At 32.8% G+C, this 26,541-nt stretch overlaps 1 protein-coding gene across 1 annotated transcript; it reads right to left on the bottom strand.

The window, feature by feature from the left end:
* Positions 1-7,434: 7,434 nt before the first annotated feature.
* LOC100806613 (uncharacterized protein At5g48480) lies at positions 7,435-8,714 on the bottom strand. Its single transcript, XM_003552022.5, has 2 exons — positions 8,333-8,714; positions 7,435-7,915 (listed from the first exon to the last, which is right to left on the bottom strand). The coding sequence occupies exons 1-2, from the start codon at positions 8,602-8,604 to the stop codon at positions 7,696-7,698; spliced, it is 492 nt and encodes a 163-aa protein (XP_003552070.1). The 5' UTR covers positions 8,605-8,714; the 3' UTR covers positions 7,435-7,695.
* Between the last annotated feature and the right edge of the window lie 17,827 nt (positions 8,715-26,541).

The raw sequence follows: 26,541 nt of genomic DNA, 5'->3' as shown, positions 1-26,541 counted from the left end.
ATTAGGAAATTTTATGCAAAACTGGTCATGCATGCACCTATGTGGACACTCAAGCATCAAGTTTTTATGGTCATGTGATACTAGGGCTCAGGATTCATTTTCTCTATTTTAGTCAACCCAGTGTTTTCAAAATATGTTTTTTTATCAATTCATGCATTCATCCGAGTCTATTTTGGGCGTTCGGGAAAATTTTCACAGCATTCACTCTTCAATTGTATTCACATTTTTTTTTCAAAAACTAGTTATGATCAGTGAATTTTTTCAAAGAAAAGCTGGAAGTTATCTCTTTTCAAAAGCATGTTGGTTTTTTAGCTAGACAAATTATTATTTTTTTCTTTTTTCTCTCTTTTTTCTTTTTCCATGAGGTATTTTGCTACCTAAACATATGTATATTTTTGTGAGGTATTTTGCTATATACATGCGTGTCCAAGGTATCTTGCTACCTAAACATACATATATATGTTTTGTGAGATATTTTTGCTATATACATGCATATCCAAGGTATCTTGCTACCTAAACATACATATATATATTTTGTGAGGTATGTTTGCTATATATATGCATATCCAAGGTATCTTGCTACCTAAACATACATATATATATTTTGTGAGGTATCTTTTTGCTACATACATGCATATCCAAGGCACTCTGCTGGAACCTTTGACAAGGGCACAAACACTAGTGGACCCTTCGGACATCGCTATTAGGCTTTTGGAGCCACTCAAGGTGGAGTTCCCTATTTTGAGCTACGCCGATTTCTACCCGGTGATGTTTTTTTGTCTTTGGTGTTTGTGCACTTAATGTTGTGTTTGTGTTGACGCAGTTGGCTGGCGTTGTTGCCGTTGAGGTCACGGGTGGACCTGAAGTTCCATTCCACCCTGAAAGAGAGGTATAATATTGCAAGTTTTTAGTTCTCACGGTTGCTCTCTGTTATTTGATTTGATTGTGCCTTATTGTATAAAATAATAATAATAATAATAATAATAATAATAATAATAATAATAATAATATTTGGATGCTTCGTTGCTATTTTTTCCTTAAACTCATATTTCTGATATTGTTCAGAGTTTTACGGGATAATCTACGAGGTAAGCTATAATTTTTATGTATTTTCCTCAGTGCTTAATTATCTAGATTTGCATGCAAGCTCTACACCTCACAGTATCTTTTTGCGATTTTTATTTTTGAAATTTTTATTTGGATCAGGGTGTTTGTGGCTCAGTGGTATTTTTAGTGCTCACAGTTATGCATTTTCTGATCATGTTCATTAGGACATTTATTGGTTGCACGTTATGGGTTTGATCAAATGTCAAGATGATATTTTTGGGTATGTTTTCTTATTTCTTATTTTAATTTTAAATTTGTGGCACTTTTAAAATTATTAGTTATAACTAAAAAGTGCAGTTTGGTTGGATCCAATCTATACTTTGAAATAAACAACTCGCTTTCATATTTGTTTTTTGTTTTTTATTTCCCTCAACTGCCATTTCCCGTTGGTCTAGAGCTACAACCAGAGCTGCCAAGGTATTTCTAGCATTCTCCTTCTTCGTATTTTTTTTTTATTTTTCTGCTTCTTCAGGTTCTTTTAGATTTGTTGACAGTACGAATTTTTTTTTTTTTGCTTGATCAGGTTCTGAGGGTAATTTTAGGAGCCTCCATTCCCATTTGTTAAAGGGCCAAGATGGTTTTCCTTTTGCATTGAAGGTGTAAGGAAATGATTTGTTGACAATATGAGTTTTTTTTTCTTTCCCTGTTGTTCTCATGCATGTTTTATTTTTGTTCTCATGCATGTTAACTTTTCATTTTTCTATGTTTTTGGTCCCTTTGCTATTTTTGTTCTCATGCATGTTAACTTTTCATTTTTCTGTGTTTTTGGTCCCTTTGCTATTGTCCATTTTTTGTTGAGTGGAGAAGTTTTGACTTTTGCTTCCTGTTATTGATGTTTTCCTGGTAATTCATGGTTGTTTGTTTAGTGTTTTTTATGTTCTCATGAATGTTTGGTTTTAGTTCTCATGCATGTTTGCTTTTCTAATGTTTTTTATTTTTATTTTTTGCTGCAACAGGTATTATGTTCCAAGATATCACTACTCTATTGCTTTCTGTTGTTGCAGGTAAAAAAAACAATAAGGAAAAAAAACGTTGTTGTTGTTGTTTTATTTCTAGCATAACACTAAAAAAGGATATGAACATTTTCACTGCAGCTTGGTAGCCAATATTTTTTACTTCATTTTTTGCTGCAGCAGGTATTATGTTCCAAGACATTACTATGTTATGCTTCACTGGTCGGTGATGTGTTTCTTGCCACCATATCATTCATGTCTACCTTTTTTTTGCAGTTGAAAAATAGGAGTAGTAAGCATGTGATTGATGAGTGTTTCTGGGTTTTGTTTTTATGTTCCTGGTGTTGGAAGTTTTAAGTTCTGTTTTGTTTTTTTGCCAAATTTCCTCAGTTTTTGTGTGGATTATGGTTTTATTTTTTATTTTGTTTTTTTTTTCTTTTTTCCTTTTAATCTCTTTGCAGGAAATCGTGCCACTTGAGGAAGTTTTTCAGACTCTGAGGTGTGATTCAAATGGACTCACAATAGCATCTGCAGAAAGGTATTCAGTTTCTTTAATAATGTTTTAATTATACAACTCTATTTTTGGAATGAAAAATGAAAACCTGAAACAGAAACACAAACTCAAACCCGCAAAACACCACCATAGCAAACCTTACAACACTTACTGTGTGATCCTTTGCACGTACTAAAAAAAAGTAGTTACATAATTAGAAAAATAATTCCCAAATTATGTTGCATCAATTATTTTTAAAACATTTAAGAAAATAGTTAATTTATTTATTTATAGTATTTGTTTACCATCATAAAAAAACAAACTTTCTCTTTTTTTGAAAAAGAGGCTGATTCTATAGAAAAGTATTTAAAATAATATATTATTTTCTTAAAAATGTGATTGATACCTAATTCTCATTGTTACAATTCCCCCCCCCCCCCCCCTTCATTCTATATTCATGTATCATTTGTGTCTGATAATTTTTTGAATTTCACATATTTTTTATTTTTTTTGGAATTCAAATTTCATGCAGTTGTGACTTTATTGATGGATTCTATTTTATTATGTTTTTTCTCCTGCTTGATCAAGTGTGATGATGTAATATTTTTTTTTGGAAGTTTTTGTTAGCATTTTAGAGTCAGAGATGTGGAACCATGTGTCTTGATCAAGTGTTATTGATGAGCTGCATGCATAGTTACTAAGATGGTGGAAGAAGAATTTCTCAAGTAGCAATTTGTTCATAGCTCTTGCTTGATGAAAACAGAAAATTATATTAATTAAAACAACATTCTTTTTTTTTGTGTGTGCTTTAATGTTTATTTTTCTAAGATTCTGCATTTTTTTATTCTCACTTTGGGTATATCAATTTTTAGGCTTTCACATTCCGGCAAGGATAGGATTCTCGCTTCAATATTCACAAAATTGAAGTTACTGTGGCTCTTTCATCAACCAATGATTGGAAACTATTTGTTTTTTGTTATTCTTATATGACAAATAAGTCATTGATTCTTACTCAATTTTTGTTGCTCGAGATTATGCATTTTTTTATTATCACTTTTGTAAAATAAACAACCTATTCTTCGCTTATAGTAATAGCAGATTATATTATTGGTTGGTGAAATGAGTGAGTTGTATAATGTAGACCCATAATTAAAAGAGACAAAAATTGATATAAATCAAGAGAAGTTGTTGAATCAAATGACAAAAAGATAAAGCGAAGGGAATTGAGAGAAAGTAACGGAGGAGGGGTGGAATGAAAGAGTGCGGCCCTGAGAAAAGATTGGAGATTAATAATAATGATAACAATAATTAATCAAAACAAAAAAATAACAAAAATTAAGAAAGAGTACAAAGAAAGATGGGAATAATATGATAGGGCAACATGTGCCATTAGTAGTGACTACAACGTATTCCCGTAGAATGACAAATTTTTTAGATGGATTGGCTATTATTATTATTTAGTTATAGTAATTTGTTTCATGTTTTTCCTTATTGTGTTTATAAAATTGAAATTGAAATCATGCAAGATTTTAAAATTTCTAATTAAAATTTGAATTATCGTATCATTAAGGTTAATATATAATACTTTAATTGTTATTATTAATTTATTTATTAAATTATTAACATGTAATCAATTAATATTTATTTAATTTATTCAATGTTGATGCTAATATTAATAGTAAACATATTATTTCAATTGATTTTTTTTAATTACTTTAATTGTTATCCAATCAAATCATCGTAACATACGATAATTCAGCATCAAAAAATTATGGCTTTCATTACATTTATTAACATATAATAATTGATTACTATATATAACAATTCATTAAATATTATTATACACGTAATTAATTGTTGAATCATTGTATCATATTTTTGTCATTATTACATTTGATTACATTCAACAATCAAGTTTCTTTTTGTGTGCTTTGTTTTATTATTATTATTATTATTATTATTATTATTATTATTATTATTATTATTATTATTATGTAAGCTTTGTTCTCCTATAGTTTCTTAGTTTGTTTTCTAATCAGAAAATAAATAAAAAGAATTAGGGAAGAAAATAAATTGATGCTTTATTGAGTGGATCTACAACTAAAAAACATGAGCTTCTCCTGAACATGTATATGATTTACTATATTTGAAGAAATATTGAGTGGACAAGCTTCATCTGATGTGTTAGTAGGTAATTTCTAATTTGCATATTAATCATTATAGAATAAAATATGGTGTATGCTTTTGCGGGACAATTTTAGATTTATTATCTTCTTTTTCTAAGTAGATGTGATTAACTACACTAAACATTGGCATTGGTGACAAATATATTGTTCAACCTTCGTACCAGTTTCTCGCGGACAACGATTTTAGCCATGGAGATGAAGTTACATTTTACTGTAGGTATTATTATTATTATTATTATTATTATTATTATTATTATTATTATTTAGTTTGTTTCATGTTTTTCCTGCATTACTGATATTTCCTGTTTTTTCTTTCTTTCTGATTTTCCCACTCACAAGGTGATCCACGAAAAAACATCCAGCCGCCAAGTTTCTTTCCTTTGCTTTATTTTATGCATGTTTATTATTATTATTATAATTATTATTATTTTGATGGAAGGTTTAAGTTATTTGAGAGGTACTTCAACTTCAAATTTCATGCTATTCTACTATGGATTTATCTCTCTTTTTTTCATTCTTATTAATTCGTGTTTCATTTTTTTCTTTACAATTGCAGTCATGTTATTCTCATTTTTTTTCGTTCGTCATTCGCTTTTGTAATCTTTTCTCTCCACCATCACTAAGTCATGGCAACCACGGGATTTGAAGATGTTAGAGTTCTTCTCATTTTTAACTTGAATTTTTTAAAATAAAATTTTCATGCTCTGTTACACTCGTTGTGTATTGATTTGCAATTGCCTAATTTTTGTTAGTTGTAAACATTTATATCATAAATGTTAAAATTATTTTTATTATTTGTTCAATTCTTTGGTTTTGAAATAGGTAGTGACAATTCCTAGAGAGAGAAAGAACCAAAAAGATAACAAGCTGGTTAAAAAAACATTTATATAATAATAATAATAATAATAATAATAATAATAATAATAATTACTAAAACAAAAATGTTCATGCATAACATGTACATCATATAAAATGAAAATTAATAATAATAATAATTATTATTATTATTATTATCATTATAATAAAAATTATTATAATAATAATTATAATAATAAAAATAATAATGATAATAATAATAATAACAACAACAATAAAATTAAATAGAATCCTAATCCAACTTCTTGCAACAAACTATCTAACAAAAGAGATGTACCCGTTGTGCCCATACCTAAATGATTTATTATTATTATTATGTATGCTCCAACTGAAGGCTCTTTTCTATGTTGTAATGTCGGGAGTGAACATTGAGATATTTTCCTTTGAGGTTCCAGGTGTGTCATTCTCCAATCGATGGATTTCAACTTTTCATTTAATTTCGCTTAATAATCTGGCTCAAATCTTGAATCTTCTCTTCTTCCATTTATCTCTTTTTCTTCCTTATTACTCTCTCTTTTCGTTAATTTTTTTTCTCCAACTTTCATCCATCTTCTGCTTTTGTTATTTTAATATTTTAATTCTGTTTTTGTAAATAAATAGGCACCATTGTTGTTCCCAACAAGTGTGTTGCATCTTTGGCGAGCACAATAGAACAAGAGAATCATAATATCAAATAAGTGAGTTTGCTTTGAAGATCGGAATGTGTCGTGTGTTGGATTTTCTATTTTTGATAGAGTTCTCTTCTGATCTTTATTCTATTTTTTGTGATTTTGATTACGATTCTTTTACTTTTTTTGGTTTACTTTTTGGTGGTTTGATTTTTGGGACAACTTGCAAGTAACAACGACAGTGCACGTATGCACGGGTTACCGACTAATTTATCATTAAAAGAATAAATACTTAATTTACTCCTTAAATTTGCAAAGCATATGACACGTTGACCCTTGAATTATGGAAAAATAATTTTTTTTTTCTGAATTTTTAAAAAGTGTGACAAATCCTTCCCATCATCAAATATTTTTGTTAATCCTATAAACCAAGTTTACGTGGCATTGCTGGATGTATTTGACATTGTTGCGTGTGCTTTTGACTTAGATGGACAAAATTTTTATATGAAAATTCGAAGGCTTAATTTGTCAGGAAACTTGAAATGTTAATTTTTTTTTACAGCCTGAAGAAATCTAATTGTTGAAATCCAATGACTACTACTTTATCTCCCCCATCCAAGCTTTATATATTCATTCTTTCGCACAAGCCCAACGGATACTTCTCCCCAATCCAGGTTTATTTCTTCTTCTCCCCCAAAGAGTCATTCCCAACCAAGGTTTATTTCTTTTTCTCCCCCAAAGAGTCATTGTGCAACCCAAATCTCCCATTGTCAACACCCACTAACTTCTTTTTTTATCTTGTTACATTTTTTTTTCTTCTGCTGCACAAATCAAGTGAAAGCAAATGGATGGTGATGAAGGTTGTAATTGGAAACTCAAACCTTAAAAAATTCAAGGGGGAGATACTTCAAAAACCTTAAAAAGGAGCTGAAAATTATAAAATACTCCATTTTTCTTTGTTTTATGTTATGGTGGTTTCTTTATGGTTAGGTTAGGAGTTTTTTCTATCGTCAAGCTTTCTATTCCTCAAAAGCGTTTTGCTCTCCCTCTAACTCTTAGTATTCTCACACAAAGACAAGGTAATCACATCAGTAATTAATACTTACTACTAATAAAAAACAATGAGTCATTTAACAAGGTAGCATTCAAGAGAGAAGACAACCAATTTCTTTTTAACAAGGGAGCATTCAAGAGAGAAGACAACCAGCTTCTTTTTAATGTGTCAACAACTAATATTATCATTAATAGTGAGTCAATGACAAACAAAAACCCCGTTTCAAAATATTAAAAACAGAAAGACCCCGTAACCATTGGATCAGACTAACACCCATAACAATTAGATTAGATTAATACTAAAAATCAACAGACAAAGAGGCCTATCTTAAATGGACATGTGGGTCCTTTTCCCTAATTACTGCAGCTTAAACAAAAAATGGAAAACGGCAACAGTCAGTCAGAACAACTAACAGCCATTAAGCCTCCACATCAGCACACTTTTTTCCAGGAGCGCAGAAGAGCCAAACAAAGCCGTACGGATCCTTAACCTTCCCCACGCGCCCACCGCAGCACGCGTCTTCACCTTCCGCCACTTCACCATCCGCAACTGCACCAGCGCTCACCGCTTTCTCTATCGCCCCTTCAACGTCCTCCGTCTCCAAGCACAAAACGACACGGTTTCCTCCGGCCTTCGCTCTGACAACCAGCAAAAACGAAAACGACACAATATCCATTAATAAAAAAAATTATAAAACTAAACGAGTGGAAAACACATTTATATAAGCGAAAGCTAAGAGAAAACAAACACCGAAGCCGAGGAATCAGGGCTTCGAAAACGAAAAAGGAAGGACAGAAACTAAAAATAAAAACAAAAAGGAAATCATCTCGAAGAAAAATCATTTCTATTTTCTATTAATCACAGATCGGGTGGATAAAGAAGAAAATGTAAACACATAACTAAGCATGAAAAAGCATAAACAAAAAATAACATCAAAATACCCAAATAGCCGAATAACAATAACTACAATCTTACAAAATAAGAAAAAAAAAAAGAAAAAACAGAGTTAACATTCATAGATCTAGATTAAGATGAACGTCAAAGGGAAAACTAACGTTGAAGCAGAGTCATCAACGAGGTCAGCAACGAGAATGGTAGAGCCAGCGATTTTGAGCTCTGCGGAGAGTATGAGAGGAAGCTCGTGCTCCGCTTTACGCTTAGGGTTGAGCGTACGGCCAACCTCCTCAGCGGCAAACGCGGCCTTGTAGAACAGAACGGCGTCGTTCGCTTTGGGAGCTTCGATGAGGAGCTGCGGCTTCAAAGCGACAAACGACACCGCAGCAGCGGCATTCTCCGACCCACCATTCTGAGCATCTTGCTGAGCCATGGAAATAAAACGACAGAGAGAGCAATGAAGAGAAAAAAACCCTAACCCTATGAGAGAAGAGAAGAGAAGGTGAAACAGAAGAAGAAAATGAATTGAGTATGAAGGATGAAGTGGTGGTGGGACAGTGTTTATATAGAGGCGGGGGAGCGGAAACGCTTCGGGGCTAAAATGGGGATTGTGGAAAAAATGTGAATTCAGTACGTTACTTTACCAATATATTATTTTATTTAAAATTAAAATAAAAAATAAAAAATAAAAGATTTGGGTTTTGGATAAAGGGGAAGGAGAGATTAGCCTGGTTGTGGGTTTAATTTACGAAGCGACGCCATTATGAGGCTAACGGTCTTTTTCGAGTTGTTTGTGACTTGTGAGGCCACGCGCAACTAAACGAAGGGCAAGCACGACGCGCCGTTTTGATGTTCAGCAATGCGTTTGATATTTTTAAATGAAATATAAAAAAAAAAATTGGATTCCCTGTTTAAATTATTAAAAAACATTATAAAAATAAGATAGGCACTAAATAGAATATATTTTTTCTTGTCTTAAAAAATGGGATGAAACATATATGTATTTGTAAAATATATAATAATTGAATGATAGTTTTGTTGTGTTTTTTCACTCTATTTCATTTTGTTCAATTTTATTATATGCATTTAATTAATGAGAATATATTAATATAGCATACAAAATTGTGCTTCCATCTAACAATAGATTATAGATAGTTATACAATTGAAATTATTAACTTTATAATAAATGTTTTAAACATTTATATTTAAAATCATTTTAATTCATTTATAATATATGAAACTTTTGCTCTTATTATGTTTTATTCTTTCTTTTTTCACAGCAAAAAAGTATTTATATTGATATTAATGGAACCAGACTTTGTCACAAGAAATTCCAAAGACCAGCCACGGCCATACAACCATTCATGTTAATACAGAGGTCCAACCCATTAAGGATTGCCAATACCATCAGCAATAGGCAGATATCAGATGCCCGATTCTAAGAACAACTTGATACCCTTAGGCGAAACCACCATTGGAGGTCTTTATTTTTTTTAACATCTAATCTAATCTAATTTAAGAAATCTTTAAGCCCTAGAAATTATAATTTTGCCCTCATTCCATGTTTCAACATCTGTCCTCCCTTTGTTGATAAAATGAGAAATTTAAAAGATTATATTCGGACTAACTCAACTACTTCTTCTTGATCCCTCACCAACAACAAAATGACACCATTGTTTTTCTCCTTCTCTTTCTTCGTCTCCTCTTTGTTCTCCTCTCCCTCTCTCTCTCTCTCTCTCTTTTCTTCAAACTTATTTTTTCTTGGTTACAAGAATGGATGGGGTTCAATAGCAACTACGGGGGAGGTGTGGGTTTTGTTTGACAATGAATGACGGTTTTTGTGTTCACTTATTTTTGGTAATGAGTTATGTTTTTTTTTTTTTACGTTTAATTTGTTTCAATAGACTTTTGTAAATAATAGAACACTACTAAAAAAATGTTTTTTTTACGACATATATTTAAAAATGGTTGTGGATACATTGTCCTTGTTGAGTGGCGGTGGTCTTTTTGTAATTAAATGAAACTTTTCAAAGACGGGTGTTGTTAACACCGTCTTTAAACTTAGATTTTAACGTCGTTTTTAGAAAAAACCCGTCCTCCTCGAGAAAATTTCTTCGCATCTGTTTGTCTTCTTAATATTTTTTATTTTCAACTTTTAATTCCCTCCATTCATTCCTTTCCCTCGCATTCATTTCTCTGTGTCTGTTCCTCTTTCTCCTCGCATCTTTTCCTTTTCCCCGTGTTCCACTCCATGGAAAGAGCTACACATTTGAATGGAAGCAGAATCGCATTTGGATGGAAGCGGTGGCGGAGGGGCTATAGGGAAAGTAGTGAAGTGCCTCGAGCTATTCCACCGCAGAAACAGGTCTTGCACAAGGGACTCGAGCTCACTACGTCCATTGGAGAAAGATCGGTCGTGGCGTGTTTGGCGCTGTGATTCTCGTAAACCATAAAAGCGAAGAAGAAGAAGAAGTGCGTTTGCGTCTCGATTTTTTTGCGTTTGCTCTGCATTTATTCAAATTTTGAGAACTAACGGTTCGTTTGGTTCGTGGATTGCAGGTACGTGTTGAAGAAAATCAGGCTCGCGCGACAGAATGAACGATGCAGAAGATCTACTCATCAAGAGGTAGGTTTTTGGTTTCTTCAATTTCTTGCTTGTTGATTTGCTTCGTGTTTTGTGATTTGACCATTGTGGACTGTTTTGGGAATTGTAGATGGCTCTTATTGCTCGAATTTAGCATCCCTACATTGTGCAATTTAAAGAGGCTTGGGTGGAGAAGGTTAGAGAAAGCACCCCGTTTCAATTGTTATATTGCAGTATGCAGTAATGCACTTTCTACTATGTTTGCATTGTTACTGGATACTGTGAAGATGGAGACATGTAAGTGTATTGGATAATACTTGTGAAGTCCTAGTGTCATGTGAAGTTCATGGGTTGTGTATGTCCAATTACTTACTATTTTGTTATGTTTGTTTTCTCTTTAAATACTTAATAGGGCTGCATTGATGAAAAAATCAATTGGGGTTTACTTTCCAGAGAGGTATTTTTGCACATATATATTTGAAAATATGGCTTCTTTTTTTCCTCCTTAATCTTCCATTTGAAAATATGTTAAATTATTTTGTCCACTCTACTGGCAGTGTTCCAACATCTTTCTAACCAAGGATCAAGATGTTCGCCTAGGTGAGTTCATATATCATATTTGACTACTTTAGGGATAGATTATGACGTTTTCATCCTGAATTTTGTCTGTAATTTCCTGACGTTTATATAGGGGATTTTGGGCTTGCTAAGACACTAAAAGCGGATGATATGGCTTCTTCCGTATGTGAGAAATGGGAACTTGTTGCTTTCTTTTTCTTCTTTAAATCCATTTTTTTAAATGATGTTAGGATTCATGCTAACTATTATTCTGTCTAGTTTCTACAACATTGTTGAATCCTACATGTTAGCATCAAAGGAATGAACCTCAAGGAAGAGCAAGAAGAAGGAAAAGTAACCTATGGAAAAACCTTCGAGCAAGTCACAAATTAAGAAAAGGCTTTTGGTTTTACCTCTAGAAACATCCATCATTGCTATTGTCTTGCTTGTGTTGCTAGGTGCCTTCTATGTGGTAATTGCCTACTATCATATACAAATGTCTTCATCATTGGCATGCATTTGAATATGAGAGCACAACCATATTTGATTACATAGTTGATGGAATTAATGATGTCATTAAGGCCAATAATTTGCTATTATATTACTATATATATTTGAATTGTGGGATGGATGCTTTTGTAATTTTTATGAGATTTAGTTCATTAGAGTGACATCTTAACTTGTGCATGAGCTTTGGCACCTAAATTGTTAGCTAAAGTAATTAACAAAATAGCTACTTTGTTGATTGTCCATTAACTTTTGTGCACTTTGAATCCGTGGCAATTGGAGTTTCATGAATGAACATTGCTCCTAGAACAATGATCTTTCAAATTTGATCAGAAGGAAAATTTATGAATATTGAATGACCTTGATCCTAACCAGCAATGTCACTCATGTTGGATCAAGTGACCTCGAAATAATTAAGAAGGGGGGGGGGGTTGAATTAATTATTAATGAATCTTTACTAATTAAAAATCTATCCTTCTTAATGTTACTAGATTCAATTAAGCTTTTACTATAATGTTAAGAAAGTAAAGAATAGAAATAGAAACTTAACCAAAAGTAAAAGCAATAATTAAAGTGCATAGCGGAAATTAAAGAGTGTAGGGAAGAAAAAGACAAACACAAGAATTTTATACTGGTTCGGCAACAACCCGAGCCTACATCCAGTCTTCAAGCGACCTGCGGTCCTTGAGATTTCTTTTCAACCTTGTAAAAGCCTTTACAAGCAAAGATTCACAAGGGATGTACCCTCCCTTGTTCTCTTTGAACAACCAAGTGGATGTACCCTCCACTTGAACTGATCCACAAGAGATGCACCCTCTCTTGTTCTCAGTTACAACAACCCAAGTAGATGTACCATCTACTTATACCACAAAGGATGTACCCTCCAATGTGTTAAGACAAAGTTCTCAGGCGGTTAGTCCTTTGAAATCTTTTGTTTAAGGGAAAGGAAAGAATCAAAAGAATTCTCAGACTGTGTCATTTTGAATTCTTTGAAAAGGGAGAAGGGAGATACAAAAGAATTCAGGCGGTTAGTCCTTTGTTCTTTTGGAAAAGGGAGAAGAGAGATACAAAAAGAATTCAGGCGGTTAGTCCTTGTCGAATTCTTTTTGGCAAAGGGAGGAGAGAATGAAAAAGATAAATAACACACTTTTGTTTTCTATGAAAGAACAAGGTTTGAAAACCATAAAACTTAGAAAGCTTTTGGCAAAGGAAGAAGAAGAAGAAGTTTAAGAAGATGTTCAAAAGTATATATGAAAAGTTATATCAAGTTCTTAAAATGCAAGTCAAGGTCTTGCTTTTATAGACTCTTCATGTCTGGTCAAGAAAACCATTGGAAGAGTTATAACCTTGAGAAAATCTTGAGAAAACCATTGGAAGAGTTACATCTCTTGATTTTTATTCAAAACTTGTCACTGGTAATCGATTACCAAAACCATGTAATCGATTACACAAAACATTTTATGAAAAGATGTGACTCTTCACAATTGAATTTGAATTTCAACGTTTAGATACACTGGTAATCGATTACCAATATATTGTAATCGATTACACCATTTAAAAATCAATTGGAACGTTACAAATTCAGTTAAAAGCTTTTGAAATCAAACTTTGCCACTGGTAATCAATTACAGAAAACTGGTAATCGATTACCAAAGAGTAAAAACTCTGGTAACTTAGAAAATTTTGAGAAAAACTTTTCTTGTAAAACAAAATTGTGCTATGTTTGGTTTTTGAAAAATTCTTTTCAATACTTCCCTTGTGAAGTCATCTTCTCTTGAATCTTGATTCTTCTTGATGTCATTTCTTATCTTGATTTTATCTTGATCTTGAACTTGTTGACTCCATCTTGAAATCATTCTCTTGGGCTTTTTGTCATCATCTTTGTCATCATCAAAACTACTTGAATCAACTTGATTCATCATCATGAAGCTTGCTTCTATAACTCAGCAAACAATGAAGCGTGATGAGAGTTGAGAATGCTGTCTTTTTGTCTTCTTTCTAGAATAAAAGCAACAGACCTTCAAAATTGGTAGCAAACAAATCCCCAGTAATTATATATAGAGCTGGAAATTGAACTCTGGAGTTTACATTTAGCTGCAACAGAACAAAATTATAAAAATTGATTCAAGTTAAATACTCATGTATACAGTCATGTATAATATTCATTGCCTTGTACATATCCCATCTAAGGATGGCTCATGAGTTGCCACAACAGAGATAAGTAGTGCGCAGAGGAATCACAAGAAGAGGATAACCATTTATAGTGATCACGAGAGAATATAAGTGAAAGAATATAAAAGATGGCTATATATGAATTATGAAATTTTTATTTTCTTAAAAGGAAAATATCAAATGAAAACATGTGTGGACATAAAATATATTTTTATAAATTAAAATAATATAAGAGATGTGTGAAGATAAAAATATTTTAATATATATTAATATTAATAATTATTATATATAATATTTATTGACATATACTAACACACTTTATTAAAATTTAGATAAAATTCTTATTAATATTTATTGATATATATGTTAATAATATATTAAATATTGTACTTTATCTTGTAAATGCAACACATGTTATTTCACAAATAGGTGTGTCTCATTCATTCCAGTCACTCCATAGCCTTGATCTACCATAATTCCACCTTCCTAGCATGCAAGAGCTCCTGTAACTAGCTGTCTGCACAAAGCATACCAACTCCACCATTCAATTCCTTCCCAAGACCTACCATCAGCTGTGTTTCTTGTGAATAGACTAGGAATGTAATTAGTGAATTGTTTTAGTTACATTCAACACACTATGATTTATATACATCAAATATCTAATAATAGTGTTCATTTACAAGAATAATAAAGAGTACAATAACATTGCCCATGATCTTATGTTACCAATGCTACTTGAGAGTTGAAACTAATTCCTGACATTGTTGGTCAGCAGCTTTGTATGATTTTATAAAAGGTTAGCATTCACTGTTATACCCTTGAAGCATGGTTGGTTAGATGCTTTTTACTTTCATTGCACAACCATACTTTCATTGCCCAACATTATAATGGCTAAAAGAAAACTAACTTTGTCTTTGTCTTTTTGTGCTAGCATATTTTGAATGAATGAAGATGCATTGATTCTACTTGGTCAGCCACACTCATTCATTTTATTTCTCTCTCAAACTTGATTCTACTTTTTAACTTCTGCTCATTCATCATTTCCTTCTTGCATGCCCTTAATCTTGTTTACTTTCTTCTTGTTACAGTCTATATTCTCTGGCTTTTTTAGTAATGATTGTTGGTTGATGTTCCTTCAGGACTGCAACCAAGGTGAGTGAGATGCTGGGAAATGTCAATACAAGTAGTGCTCTTTCAGCTTTTGAAAAGATGGAAAAGAAAGGTAACAAAATTCATTGAGTCTACTTTGGTTGTTTGGATATATAAATAATACTTCTATATAACCTGGCATGTACTTAATGTGTACTCTAACCACACCACATACAAACATATAATTTCATTGCCATTCCCGAGATATTTTGAGGTTCTATGCTTCCTATCCAGCTCCCCTTTCTTTTTTCTTTTTGCAAACTGATAACGAATTAGCATATGCATAAAAATTATAAAATGAACTCAAGCAACACAGCTTACTCTTTCTAAGAACCAAAGATAGAACTACGATTTAGCAAGGTTTTAGGAATATACACCCACAACTATGACTTAGGCATTCTTGACACTAGTGACTTCTATGTTGTGATGTCTCTATATAACAATCTAGTGTTTTGACATATTGGGGAAAAAACAAGATTTAGCTTACCCTTGTATTAGAGACAAGATTCTCAATAACAGTCTTTTGTTGATCAAGTTGAGCTTTCAAAGAATTGACATTATCCTGCAACATATTAAAAGCATATAATGAGCTTTCCGTTATGCGATATGCATAAAAGCCCCAGACTATTTGAAATCTAAGTAAGAGTCAAAAACCTAAAAATAATGACATTCAAATTTCCAATTGAAATCTTTGAGCAGAAAACACTAGCTAAGCCAGGTGCCTGCTTAGCCTGGTAAATTTAGCTTACATTCTAATTTCTATAACTTTGTTGTGTGACAAAATTCTGTTGTTATTGTTTCCAAGACTCAATTGTAAATTTTTAGTTATATCTCAGCATGTTCATGATTCAAATGCATTCAACATATATGTTAATACACACTGACACAAGCTCATGCTAAATACGCATGCAAACAAAGATGAACTTAATATTTGATTCTTCAATGCAGCATGGTGCTAGAAAGCTGTGAAAATAATAAGTTATATAAATGGATCCACCTAAGGAACTCTTCACAAGTTTCAATTTATTTCATGTTATAATAGGAGAATAAATTACATGTAGGCTATTTGCTGGTTTTATAGTTGTGTCTAAGATTTTATTCCTGATTGAGTTACAAATATTTTGTGTACATTATCAGCTGAATTGAAGAAGAAGAGAACAAAACCTAAAAGACCATCTATTAAGTCTCTAAACAGTGTTCGATGTTCATTCACCACAAGGATACTTGATGAAGATGAAGCACTTCTTAGTTCAATTAAAGCAAGAGGTACTTTACTTAACTGCTTTTTGTTTTTGCTACAGAAGGGGTAATATAAGGTTGTTTAATTTACATTAAAATACTCTCTGTGTTGCACTTACTTTTGAAATTGATATATGTGCAAAGTTTGATTTTTAAAATTCTAAGCTTGATTTTTAAAGTAGCAGTCAAATTTGTTGCAATAAGCTATTAGAAGACCATATATAGTATTATAGTGTGCTTTGTGTATATTATGTGGTTTCTTCTTTATGGAAATATATTGTGTATATTATGTGATTTTTAAAGGATAATGATGAATTTTATATAATTATCTTCAAAGTCATACCAATGGTAATTATCTAATCAGCAATTATATACTTAGTTTCATGAATGTTTAATTATATTTGTTGATTATTACTTAGATAATATTGTAATTATAAATACACAGCTTTACATATTAAAATCAATATTTATAATTAGAAAACTATTTTATATGTTACTAATAATCAATAAACCTAAAATTTAATTGCAGGTAATTCAACATTTAACATTGGTGCTCAAGTCAGGAACGATGTAGAAATATGTAGTTTCTAAGACAGTGCTGACGTCACCGATGTGGAAACGAACATATTCTACATCGTTTGCGAAAGAACGACCGAGTTAGAAGATGTAATTTCTACATCGGTGGCTTGGATAGCACCAATGTAAAAAATGCGACTTTCAAAGACGATGGTGGGGTTAGGACTGATGTAGAAAACGTTGTATTTCTACAACGATGGATTTGGGAATGATGTCAAAACATAACACTAACAACGACGTCTTATTCTACATCGGTTGACCATCGATGTAGAATGTCGTTTTCGATCAATGTAAAAAGCGCGCTTTGTAGTAGTGGAAATAGCTTAGTCTAAGAGAGTTCTTCTTCTTTCCCATCTTCACCTCATAACATTGGATGCTTCAAGCACCAGGTGCCACAAGTTACATAGATTGCATAAGAAAGGACAAATTTGGAGAGGAGATGAAGAAGAAATGTACACTTGATGGTGTAAAGGTAAGTTTAATCTTGTGATTTGTCTCCTCCTTTCTTTGTGATATGCTACTATGTGTTTGACCTAAGAATACCATTTCTAAAATTGACTTTATTCATTCAAAAAATCAGATTAACTATTATGAAATTGACTGTTTGGTATCTGATGTAGCTCCATGTGGAGCTTGTAAGTCTTATATCTTCTTCATCAATGAAGTCCGTTGCTTCTTGAAGATCAATGATAGCGGAATGGAAAAGGAGGAAAGGTGATTTGAGACACCACTTCATGGAGAAGATGAGTCAAGAAGAAGCTCACCACCATAGGAAGCCATGGATAAGAGCTTGAAGGTAGGAGAAGATGAGTGATGGGAGAGGGAGAGAAGGGGCACGAAATTTGTGCCTCAAATGAGGTCTGAACTTTGAAGTGTAATTTTTCAAATGATCAAAGTTAAAAAAAATATACACACAAGACCTCTATTTATAGCCTAAGTGTCACACAAAATTGGAGGAAAATTTTAATTTCTATTCAAATTTCACTTGAATTTGAATTTGAATTGGTGGAGCCAAATTTGAAGCCAAAATTTCTCTAATTATGATTAGTGAATTTTAGCTATGGTTCAGCCCACTAATCCAAGATCAAGTCCAAGATTTTCCACTAAGTGTTCTTAGGTGTCATGAGGCATGTAAAACATGAAAGACATGCACAAAGTGTGACTATATGATGTGACAATGAAGTGTAGCAAGCAAATGCTCACCTCTCCCTTAAGATGGTCCAAAATTTAATTGGACTGAACTTCTCCCAATTCAATTAAATTTATCTTCCAACACACAAATCAAATAGTGCACTTAATGCATGTGAAATTATAAAATTACCCCTAATACAAAAACTAGTCTAGGTGCCCTAAAATACAAAGGCTGAAAAACCCTACATTACTAGGGTACCCTCCCTACACTATGGAACCTTAAATACAAGGCCAAAAAATAATAAAACCTTAATCTAATATGTACAAAGATAAGTGGGCTTATACTTAGCCCATGGGCCCAAAATCTACCCTAAGGCTCATGAGAACCCTAGGGCCTTCTCCTGCATCTCTGGCCCAATCTTCTTGGAGTCTTCTATCCAATGTCCTTGGGTGGGGGGATAGGATTGCATCAGTATCCCTGCAAGTTCTGTTGTAGCAAATTCCAAGGTGAAGGTGTCACGTTAAAGTTTCTTTCATGTTTGAACAAATTAGTTAATTTCTTTGCATCTCACTTTCCCTTTTTTGTTATCATCACTTTGTTTATTTTCTTTTTCAATTTGATTCAATTTGGGTTCATATAGATGTTTGTTAAGTACTTCAAAATTGTGAAAGTATATGGATATGTTCTATCATACACTCAAAAAAGGTATGATTTTTTTATTGAGTTTGTAAAAAAGTAACAAGTATTGGTTATTTCAATATCAGCATTCTATTGCTCTTACATGTTATTTTGCATTCATTTGTTTAGGTATTGTAGTTCACTCTAAAAAAAAGGTATTTGTTTCTCTCTCTTTCTTTGTACGTGTGTATTCATATCATAGGCCATTTGAATTTAATACATAGTCTTAAAAGAAGAGTGTACTTCAAATTTTACAAGAGCCATTGTGTAAGAGCTGTTATGAATGTCTTACAAAATTCTCTTAGAGTATGTTTGGATAGAGAATTTTAACTAAGGAAAGTAATTTATCAGAGAATTTGAATTTCTGTAATCTAGAATTCATTGTTTGGATGTTTTTTTGTGAAGAATTTAAAATTTTGGAATTTTAAAACAGAATTTTAAACAACTGAAAATCTGAAATTTCAATTTCCTTCTAAAAGGTGAGAAATTGAAATTCTCTTCTTACTGTCTTCTTCAAGAAATACCATATGAGATTGTGGAACATCGATCGGGTCTGAGCATAGAGGAACACATATAACTAGCAAACCAATCATATATTTTCTTTTTTTTCATTTTTTTTCACCCTCATAATTTTAACTTATTTTATCCAAACACAAAATTTTGAAAATAAAAGAATTTCAATTGAAGTATTTAAAATTCTTAGAATTTAAAATTTCTTAGAATTTTAAATTCCTCCATCCAAACACACTCTTAAGTTAATCTTATGTACAGAAAGCAATTTCAGAGGCTATGGTTGGGGATGTGGAAAAAGGAGAGAGGTTTCTTGATGGTTCTCTTAACAATGAAATTCATAGTGAAATTTGTGATTGATCTAAAAGATCCACACAAAGAGAAAAACAATGAAATTACCTTATAGCTACATTTCACCATAAGGTAATTGTTATTTAGTTGAATGAATTTTTAAGAAATTTTTTTTTGAAAAAAGGTAGCGCTTGAATACTTCTTAATATGATTTTTTTATATCTTCGTAGTTTTATGTCAACAAGGTTGTATTCTATAATTTTATCTTTGCTTCATCTTTTATTTGTGTTACTTCTATATGAAATGGATGAAATTTTCAAATTAATTAGATTTGGAGTTTGAGTTTGTTAGGCATTGAAGTTCTCTACGGTTTCAAAAGGCTCATGATATGGTTGGAACTTGGAGGACTAAGAAAAGAATTCGGGATCACAACTCTACCAAGAGCTGAATAGGAGTGACTATAAAGCTTTAATTATGTTTAAATGCATTGAATCGAGGATGTCTCGCACTAAGGCTTTTCTTATGTTAAATCACTTGTACAAGCAATTGCCAAATCTTAATAGTAATACCTCCTACTACATTTCTAAAAAAATGTATATCCAAGAATCATCAAATAATCAGTCATTATGCTTTCAAAATGTAAAGATTTTTTATGTGATATTTTATTTCTACTAAACACATACTATTTATGTTCATCTTTCAAGCAATAATTGAGGTATATTAACATTTTCATATACTTCCTCTTCTATTTTGTTAATTTTTTTGACAACCCCATGACAAAAAACTGCAGAGCAATATATGAAGACAGAACAGTTAGAGAAACTAGCAAAATCGAAAGATTTGTGTAAGCAAGTTCTTATTATTACTTTCTTGATAAGGGTATGCATTTTGCCAGTATTTTTAAGTACATATTTTTTATACTGAAGAAAAATTAAAATTGTAAATTATTAATTTCTTTATATTCATAAGTGTGGTTCAAAGACCATGCCAACATTAAGAACAAACATGAGCTTTTTAGCTTCATTTGAGATGTAACATTAGAAAATTATTTATCAACCCAATACCCAAATTAGAGGATTGACTGACATTTCAAAGTTGCAATGTACTTGAAAAATTGGGTGAATACATGCAACCAATTATTTAGCCTTCACAATTAACTTGGTAATTTTCTTGATTTGTTTTTACATGGATGTTTATTAGTGCATATTCATTATCATGCTACATTCAGAATATGGTCATTTAAGATGTGTCTGATTTTTTTGTGCTTAATATCTATATCTTTTCACTATTTTTATGATTTTTTTTCATATGAAAATATGGACTTGGACTACTATACTACAATATGATAAAAGAAACATATATATAATTTGTTTTGTTTGGTCATGTTACATTTTTTGAATGGACAATTTGGTTTTTCTTAATTAGAAATCTAATTATTTTTGGTATGTTTTGTAATTGCTATATAAGGGTTTGAAGTTTCTTGGTTTGGTCTAAGATAAACAGACTATTGCTCTAGAAACCCATTTGCTCAATTCTTTCTTTCATGGTATTTCACTTCTCTTATTTTTATGATTTTGGTGTGGCTTAATTGATGGGTTATGGAGAAATAGCTAAATATTTATTTAATTTATTCTATACTACTTTGCGGGTTGAAAGCTAGGTGTTTGGTTAAATGCCCAAATGTACTTTGAGATTTTCTTTGGCTATGCAGAAAAGATTTCTACTTATTTGTTCTTTTAATGTTTTATATGGATAATGTTATATGAGTCTTTGCACATTTTGTTTGAATGATATTGTGCTTTTTTTTTTATTCATTTTGGATTGATTTATGAGTTGCAAGTTATGTGTTTGGTCTAATGCCCAAATGAACTTTGAAATTTTCTTTGACAAGGTTTATTGGTTGGTTTTTTAAATAATGACGTTACATTCAATGCATACTCACTGTCACGCTACATTCAGAATATGGTCATTTAAAATGTGTTTGATTTTTTGTGTGCTTAATATCTATATCTTTTCGCTTTGCAAATTTGTCTGGAAAGGAAGAATGGAAGAAGAAAGGAAGTGCCTGAGTTTTTTTTTGCTTTGTTTAGTTAACTTCTTTCTTTCACTATATTTCATTTCTCTTATTTTTATGATTTTTTTATATGAAAATAGCAACTTGGATTGCTTTAGTACAATATGATAAAAGAAACATATATATAATTTGTGTTTTGTTTGGTCAGTTTATTATAAAAATTGCGAGGGGTGAGTTTATTATAAAAGAAGTTAATACAAAAATCAAATAATCATAATTATTAAGACAACATTATCAAATACCATAAACATACACAAACATTCATTAGTCCAGCACACACTCAACAAATAGTCATCATTTGTCCATAGTTCCAATCAATCATGCTCAGTATAATGCATGCACTTGATCTCAACTCTCAAATGCAATGTGATACCATCCCCAAGCAAATAGCCTAAGCGTGTCCACACAACACTGTCACGTAGGAAAACTAGGCAGTAAGTGTCGAGGTCACCCAGTCGTGCACAGGCAACTCCCCCCACGATGATCAGCCTGAGTCTCAAGGGAGTTCCAAACCGAGTGATATACCCCCAAGTACAAATATTCCTCCTCATGAGAAACTACAAGTACTTACTGACAAAGTTTATACTATTTCCATGTCATATGAAGTATGAAACATGGGCACCATCAATGCACTGGCCGTGGATAATTAAAGATTCTAAGCTATCCCCTTCCAGAAATGCTTAAAACTCTTTAACCACTCTATTTCCCCCACCAGGGATATCCAACAAGGTCAGTGCACCCCCCATGTATATACACAACATACAACGTATGAAACATGGGCACTATCAATGCACTGACCATGGATAATTAAATATTCTAAGCCATCCCCCTCTAGAGATGCTTAAAACTCTTTAACCACTCTATTTCCCCCACCAAGGATATCCAACAAGGTCACTACACCTCCATGTACATACACAACATAACATCATCACAATGCATTTTCAACATCATCAACATTTCATCTCAATATCACTCTCAACATCAACATCATCTCATCTCAATGACATTATCAACAACAACAACATCATCTCATATTATCATAATCATCAATAACAACATCAATTCATATTAACACAATCATTCAATAACAACATCATCTCATATTAATATCATCATAAACATCAACATCACCTCATATCAATTAATGTCATCAATAGAAATATCATCAGTAAGTCACACTCTGCATATACATATATAGTTCATACTTGCGATTCACACTCCTCAGGTCTTCAAACAACACAAGTCTAATAGAAACAATAATGTTATTCATCAATAATAGATATATCGCATCCCATTAGTCAAAAACATTGTTTTCTTGAAAACCAACATGCAACATGGATAGGCATACATTCCTATAGTTAGGTTCCCAGACTCCAACTATGGTATTAAAAACTGTAAACTATAATAAACTCCCCTCACCTATTGTGAGCTCTCCTTTAGTTCCTCTTTGTGTCACTCAGAGGTCTCTCTTGTTCATGCTCGTCAGTCCAAATGCAAGGTTCTATATACCAAATTGAAGGAAATTTAGTATAGATTTTAGAAACAAGGTTAATGACAACATTCGGGGTCAAATACCCCAGTCAAAACATAAAGGGCTGAGGGGTGTTTCACTAAAAAGAGACATCATTTTAAAATTCCGATCACGCCAATGTGATCGAGGTTCAGTGAAGGTCACGAAAATAACATCAATGTTATAAAAAGATAACTTTTACATTATCTCATTTTTAAGGGTTTTTCAAAGGAAGTATAAAAACACCCTATTATAGTACCCAAAACACAAGAGACACTAAGAGAAACTCAAACTAACTAGGAGAAAGGCTTAGAAGTCAAGATTACCTCAGAGAAGTTACAAAAAGGAAGGATTGAGGGAGTTTTCTCCACCAAATCCTTGAGGAGGATTCTGCTCCGATTAAAATGTTCCTCTTGGTGTGGGGGTTCGGTGGTAAGCAATGGCGGCTCGTGGCGGCCACCGGTGGTCGTGGGTGGTGGAGAAGGAGGTGTTAGGGTTTGGGTGGCGTTTGGAGAGGAGGAGAGAGTGAAAATCGTGTTTTTCACGCTGAAAAACGTATTTATAATCTGTAGATCTCACTTAGCGAGCTCGTCTCGCTAAGCAGAACTCCACTTTTTGCGCGTAGCGCGACAATTCATGCTGAGCGCAACTCCCTCTACACTAAGTCTCGCTCAGTGGGCCAATTCGTGCTGAACTTTGTGTTGGCATCATCTTCTTTTAACCACTTGACACTAGATTTTTGACATAGGATTGACTCTTGAACTTTTTATTTCCTCCAAAAGTGTTGCACAATTTCCTTCCTTTCACAAGCCACTTCAAAGGATAACCCATCCATCTCCTCCTTCAAATCCAAGTTGTTTATAGTGCACACCAACCCCTATAAAGTAGCCTTCTATTCATCAAATTTTTCCATACTCCACTTCTTAATCTCATTTTTCAACAACTTTAGTCTATTATTGTTCGCTTCCGGCAAGTGCACTGGATTGCACAACTAGTATAAAACGGTAAGAACCGAGTATTGAACTCTCGGGGAACTTGTATTATTTGGTAAGCTATTTCAGCAAACTGGTGTCTGGTGTGTAAAGATAAGTGTGAATATGAACAAGTGTGTAAAGTATTTGTGCAAAAAGGAAAATCATGCCAGAGAAATGATGTGTAAAAACAAGTAGAAAACACGTTGACCTTCCTAATAGGTGCCTGATACTAAAAAGATATTCTCTATTTAACAATGCTCATGTGTTCCTATGGTGTCTCTTGAGATACTAAACCCCAATTCCTCATGATAGTTTAGCCTAATCCTGATCAAGCATTGTCCGCAGATTCCTCTTGTTGGACTAAACTCAACCAGGACCACATTAAGACACACATACACAACTAAATTATCGCACCTCGATTCCTCGTGATAGTACGACAACTTAGTTCTGTACTATCAAGGACTTTAGAATCAGACCAGTTTCCACTGTTGAATGACCCTAACAAAGCATGCATCTACGTGGTCAAGGTAAAGGCATATTGGAGTGAAAAGCAGATAGCACAGAGAACACACAAAACATCATTAAATAGATAGAAATATATTTACATCAGGTACCTACAGGGAAGATCCAATAGAGGATTTAACTTTCCATAACCAGGGAGCCTTCTTTACAACAAAGAGAAGAACAAGATGAAAGATTGAAAAAATACAAGTGGTGTGGATGTCTCCTTCACCTCTAGGATCTCACAATCACTCACAAACTCATCTCAAGCTTTCAAACCGGCTCCTGCTTCAAGCTCTAGTCTTTGTAGATCTTCACACAGCAAAATCTCTCTAAACTCTCTGGAACTTGGACCTTTCTCTCTCTAGAATCTCTAGACATGCAAAGCTTTGAATCCCAGTCCAAACTCCCTCACAAAATTTGATTTCTGGCTTAAATAGGTGGCTTTGTTCGTGCTCATGTGCTTAGCGCAATTATGGACCACTTAGCGTACATTAGTGAATTTTGGCTTAGCGCGTGCCTTTCTCGCTTAGCGGATGGACTGAAGCGGTGTGCTTAGTGAGATGAAGTGGTGCGTTTAGCGAACCTGTACATCTCATCTTCTTCCAGAGTCTTCCTCGCGCTTAGCCCATGAGTGTTGCGCTTAGCCCATAAGTGTTGCGCTTAGCGGATGCTCGCTAAGCCAACAGATTGGTTTAGCGAGAAGGTGAAAAACAACACTTTTCAAAGCTTGCCTAATTAACCTGAAATTGAGAGAAAATGATTATTAAAAACACAAAATGGAAGTACTAAGTATTTATTAGCTATACTTAATAGAAAATACTTATAACACTACAAAATAACCATAAATTGGAAGAGTTTGATACAATTTACACATGTTTTATACACAAAAGTTAGTCGTATTCACCGACTAACAACTCCCCCAAATTTATAGTTTTGCTTGTCCTCAAGCAAAAAGAGAACAACTTACTTGTCCTCAAGTGACAATAACATGCAGTGACTATGTACAAAGGTGTATGCAACAAAAGTTACTGATTTATGAGAATGAAGCAAAATGCCCTCATCACTTGTCTTTCACAGGGTATGCAGTTATCCAAAGAGAAGAATAAAATCTAACCTGAACAATTAGATGGAGTTAGGCTTAAGATAGATATCAAGGAAAGTAGCTTAAACCACAATCTCACGGTTACTGTTTCACTCAAGCACAATTGTTTAAGCTATTCATTAATAGCAACTAACAAAAGATCCAATCTTTGCACTTCATCTCATGCCATAAAGTAAAAAATGTATCAACAGAATCAGAAGGACTTTCCCAGGCTTGTAGTGAGGCTTGGCTACAAAAATTCATAGGCTTTTCTAGGATTCAAAGGCTTAGATTCTAAGAGAGCACAAATCCTAGACTTATCCCAATGGTCTTTTTAATACAATTGGCTTATTCACTAGCTTTTCACTTTCATTTGCTTTTGACCTTGTTACATCAGCACACTTTTCTTCTTTCTTTCTTTCCATTTTTTAACAGACAACTTGTGTGTTGTGTGCGCTGATGCTTTATCTCTTTCTTTGCATCCCAATTAGTTCCACTCCCCCAAATTTAGGGTAAATTTTCCTTGAACTATATGCTCTCCTAGAATCTAAACAAGGTATATGGAGATAATTATTTAAGTTCAGGGTTCAAATTTTTGACAATATCATTCAGCTCAAAAAATGTGCAAAGGATATAATTATCATTCAAGGTAAGCTTTTTGGTCAAAAGGCTTGTGTATGTACAATCATGGCCTTCATCATGTCCTCATTTATACATTTCATTCTAAAATTCAGAGATTCATGCAAAGATTATTACTCACAGGTAGTCGTTCACTCACAGAGTGAGGTCACACTCTCACCGGTTTTGGTTCAAGATTTTCTTTCACAATC

This window comes from Glycine max, chromosome 18 (assembly GCF_000004515.6).
Source record: "Glycine max cultivar Williams 82 chromosome 18, Glycine_max_v4.0, whole genome shotgun sequence".
NCBI lineage: Eukaryota > Viridiplantae > Streptophyta > Magnoliopsida > Fabales > Fabaceae > Glycine > Glycine max.
The sequence above is the reverse complement of the archived record's forward strand: the minus strand, read 5'-3'. Positions and strand labels throughout refer to the sequence as shown.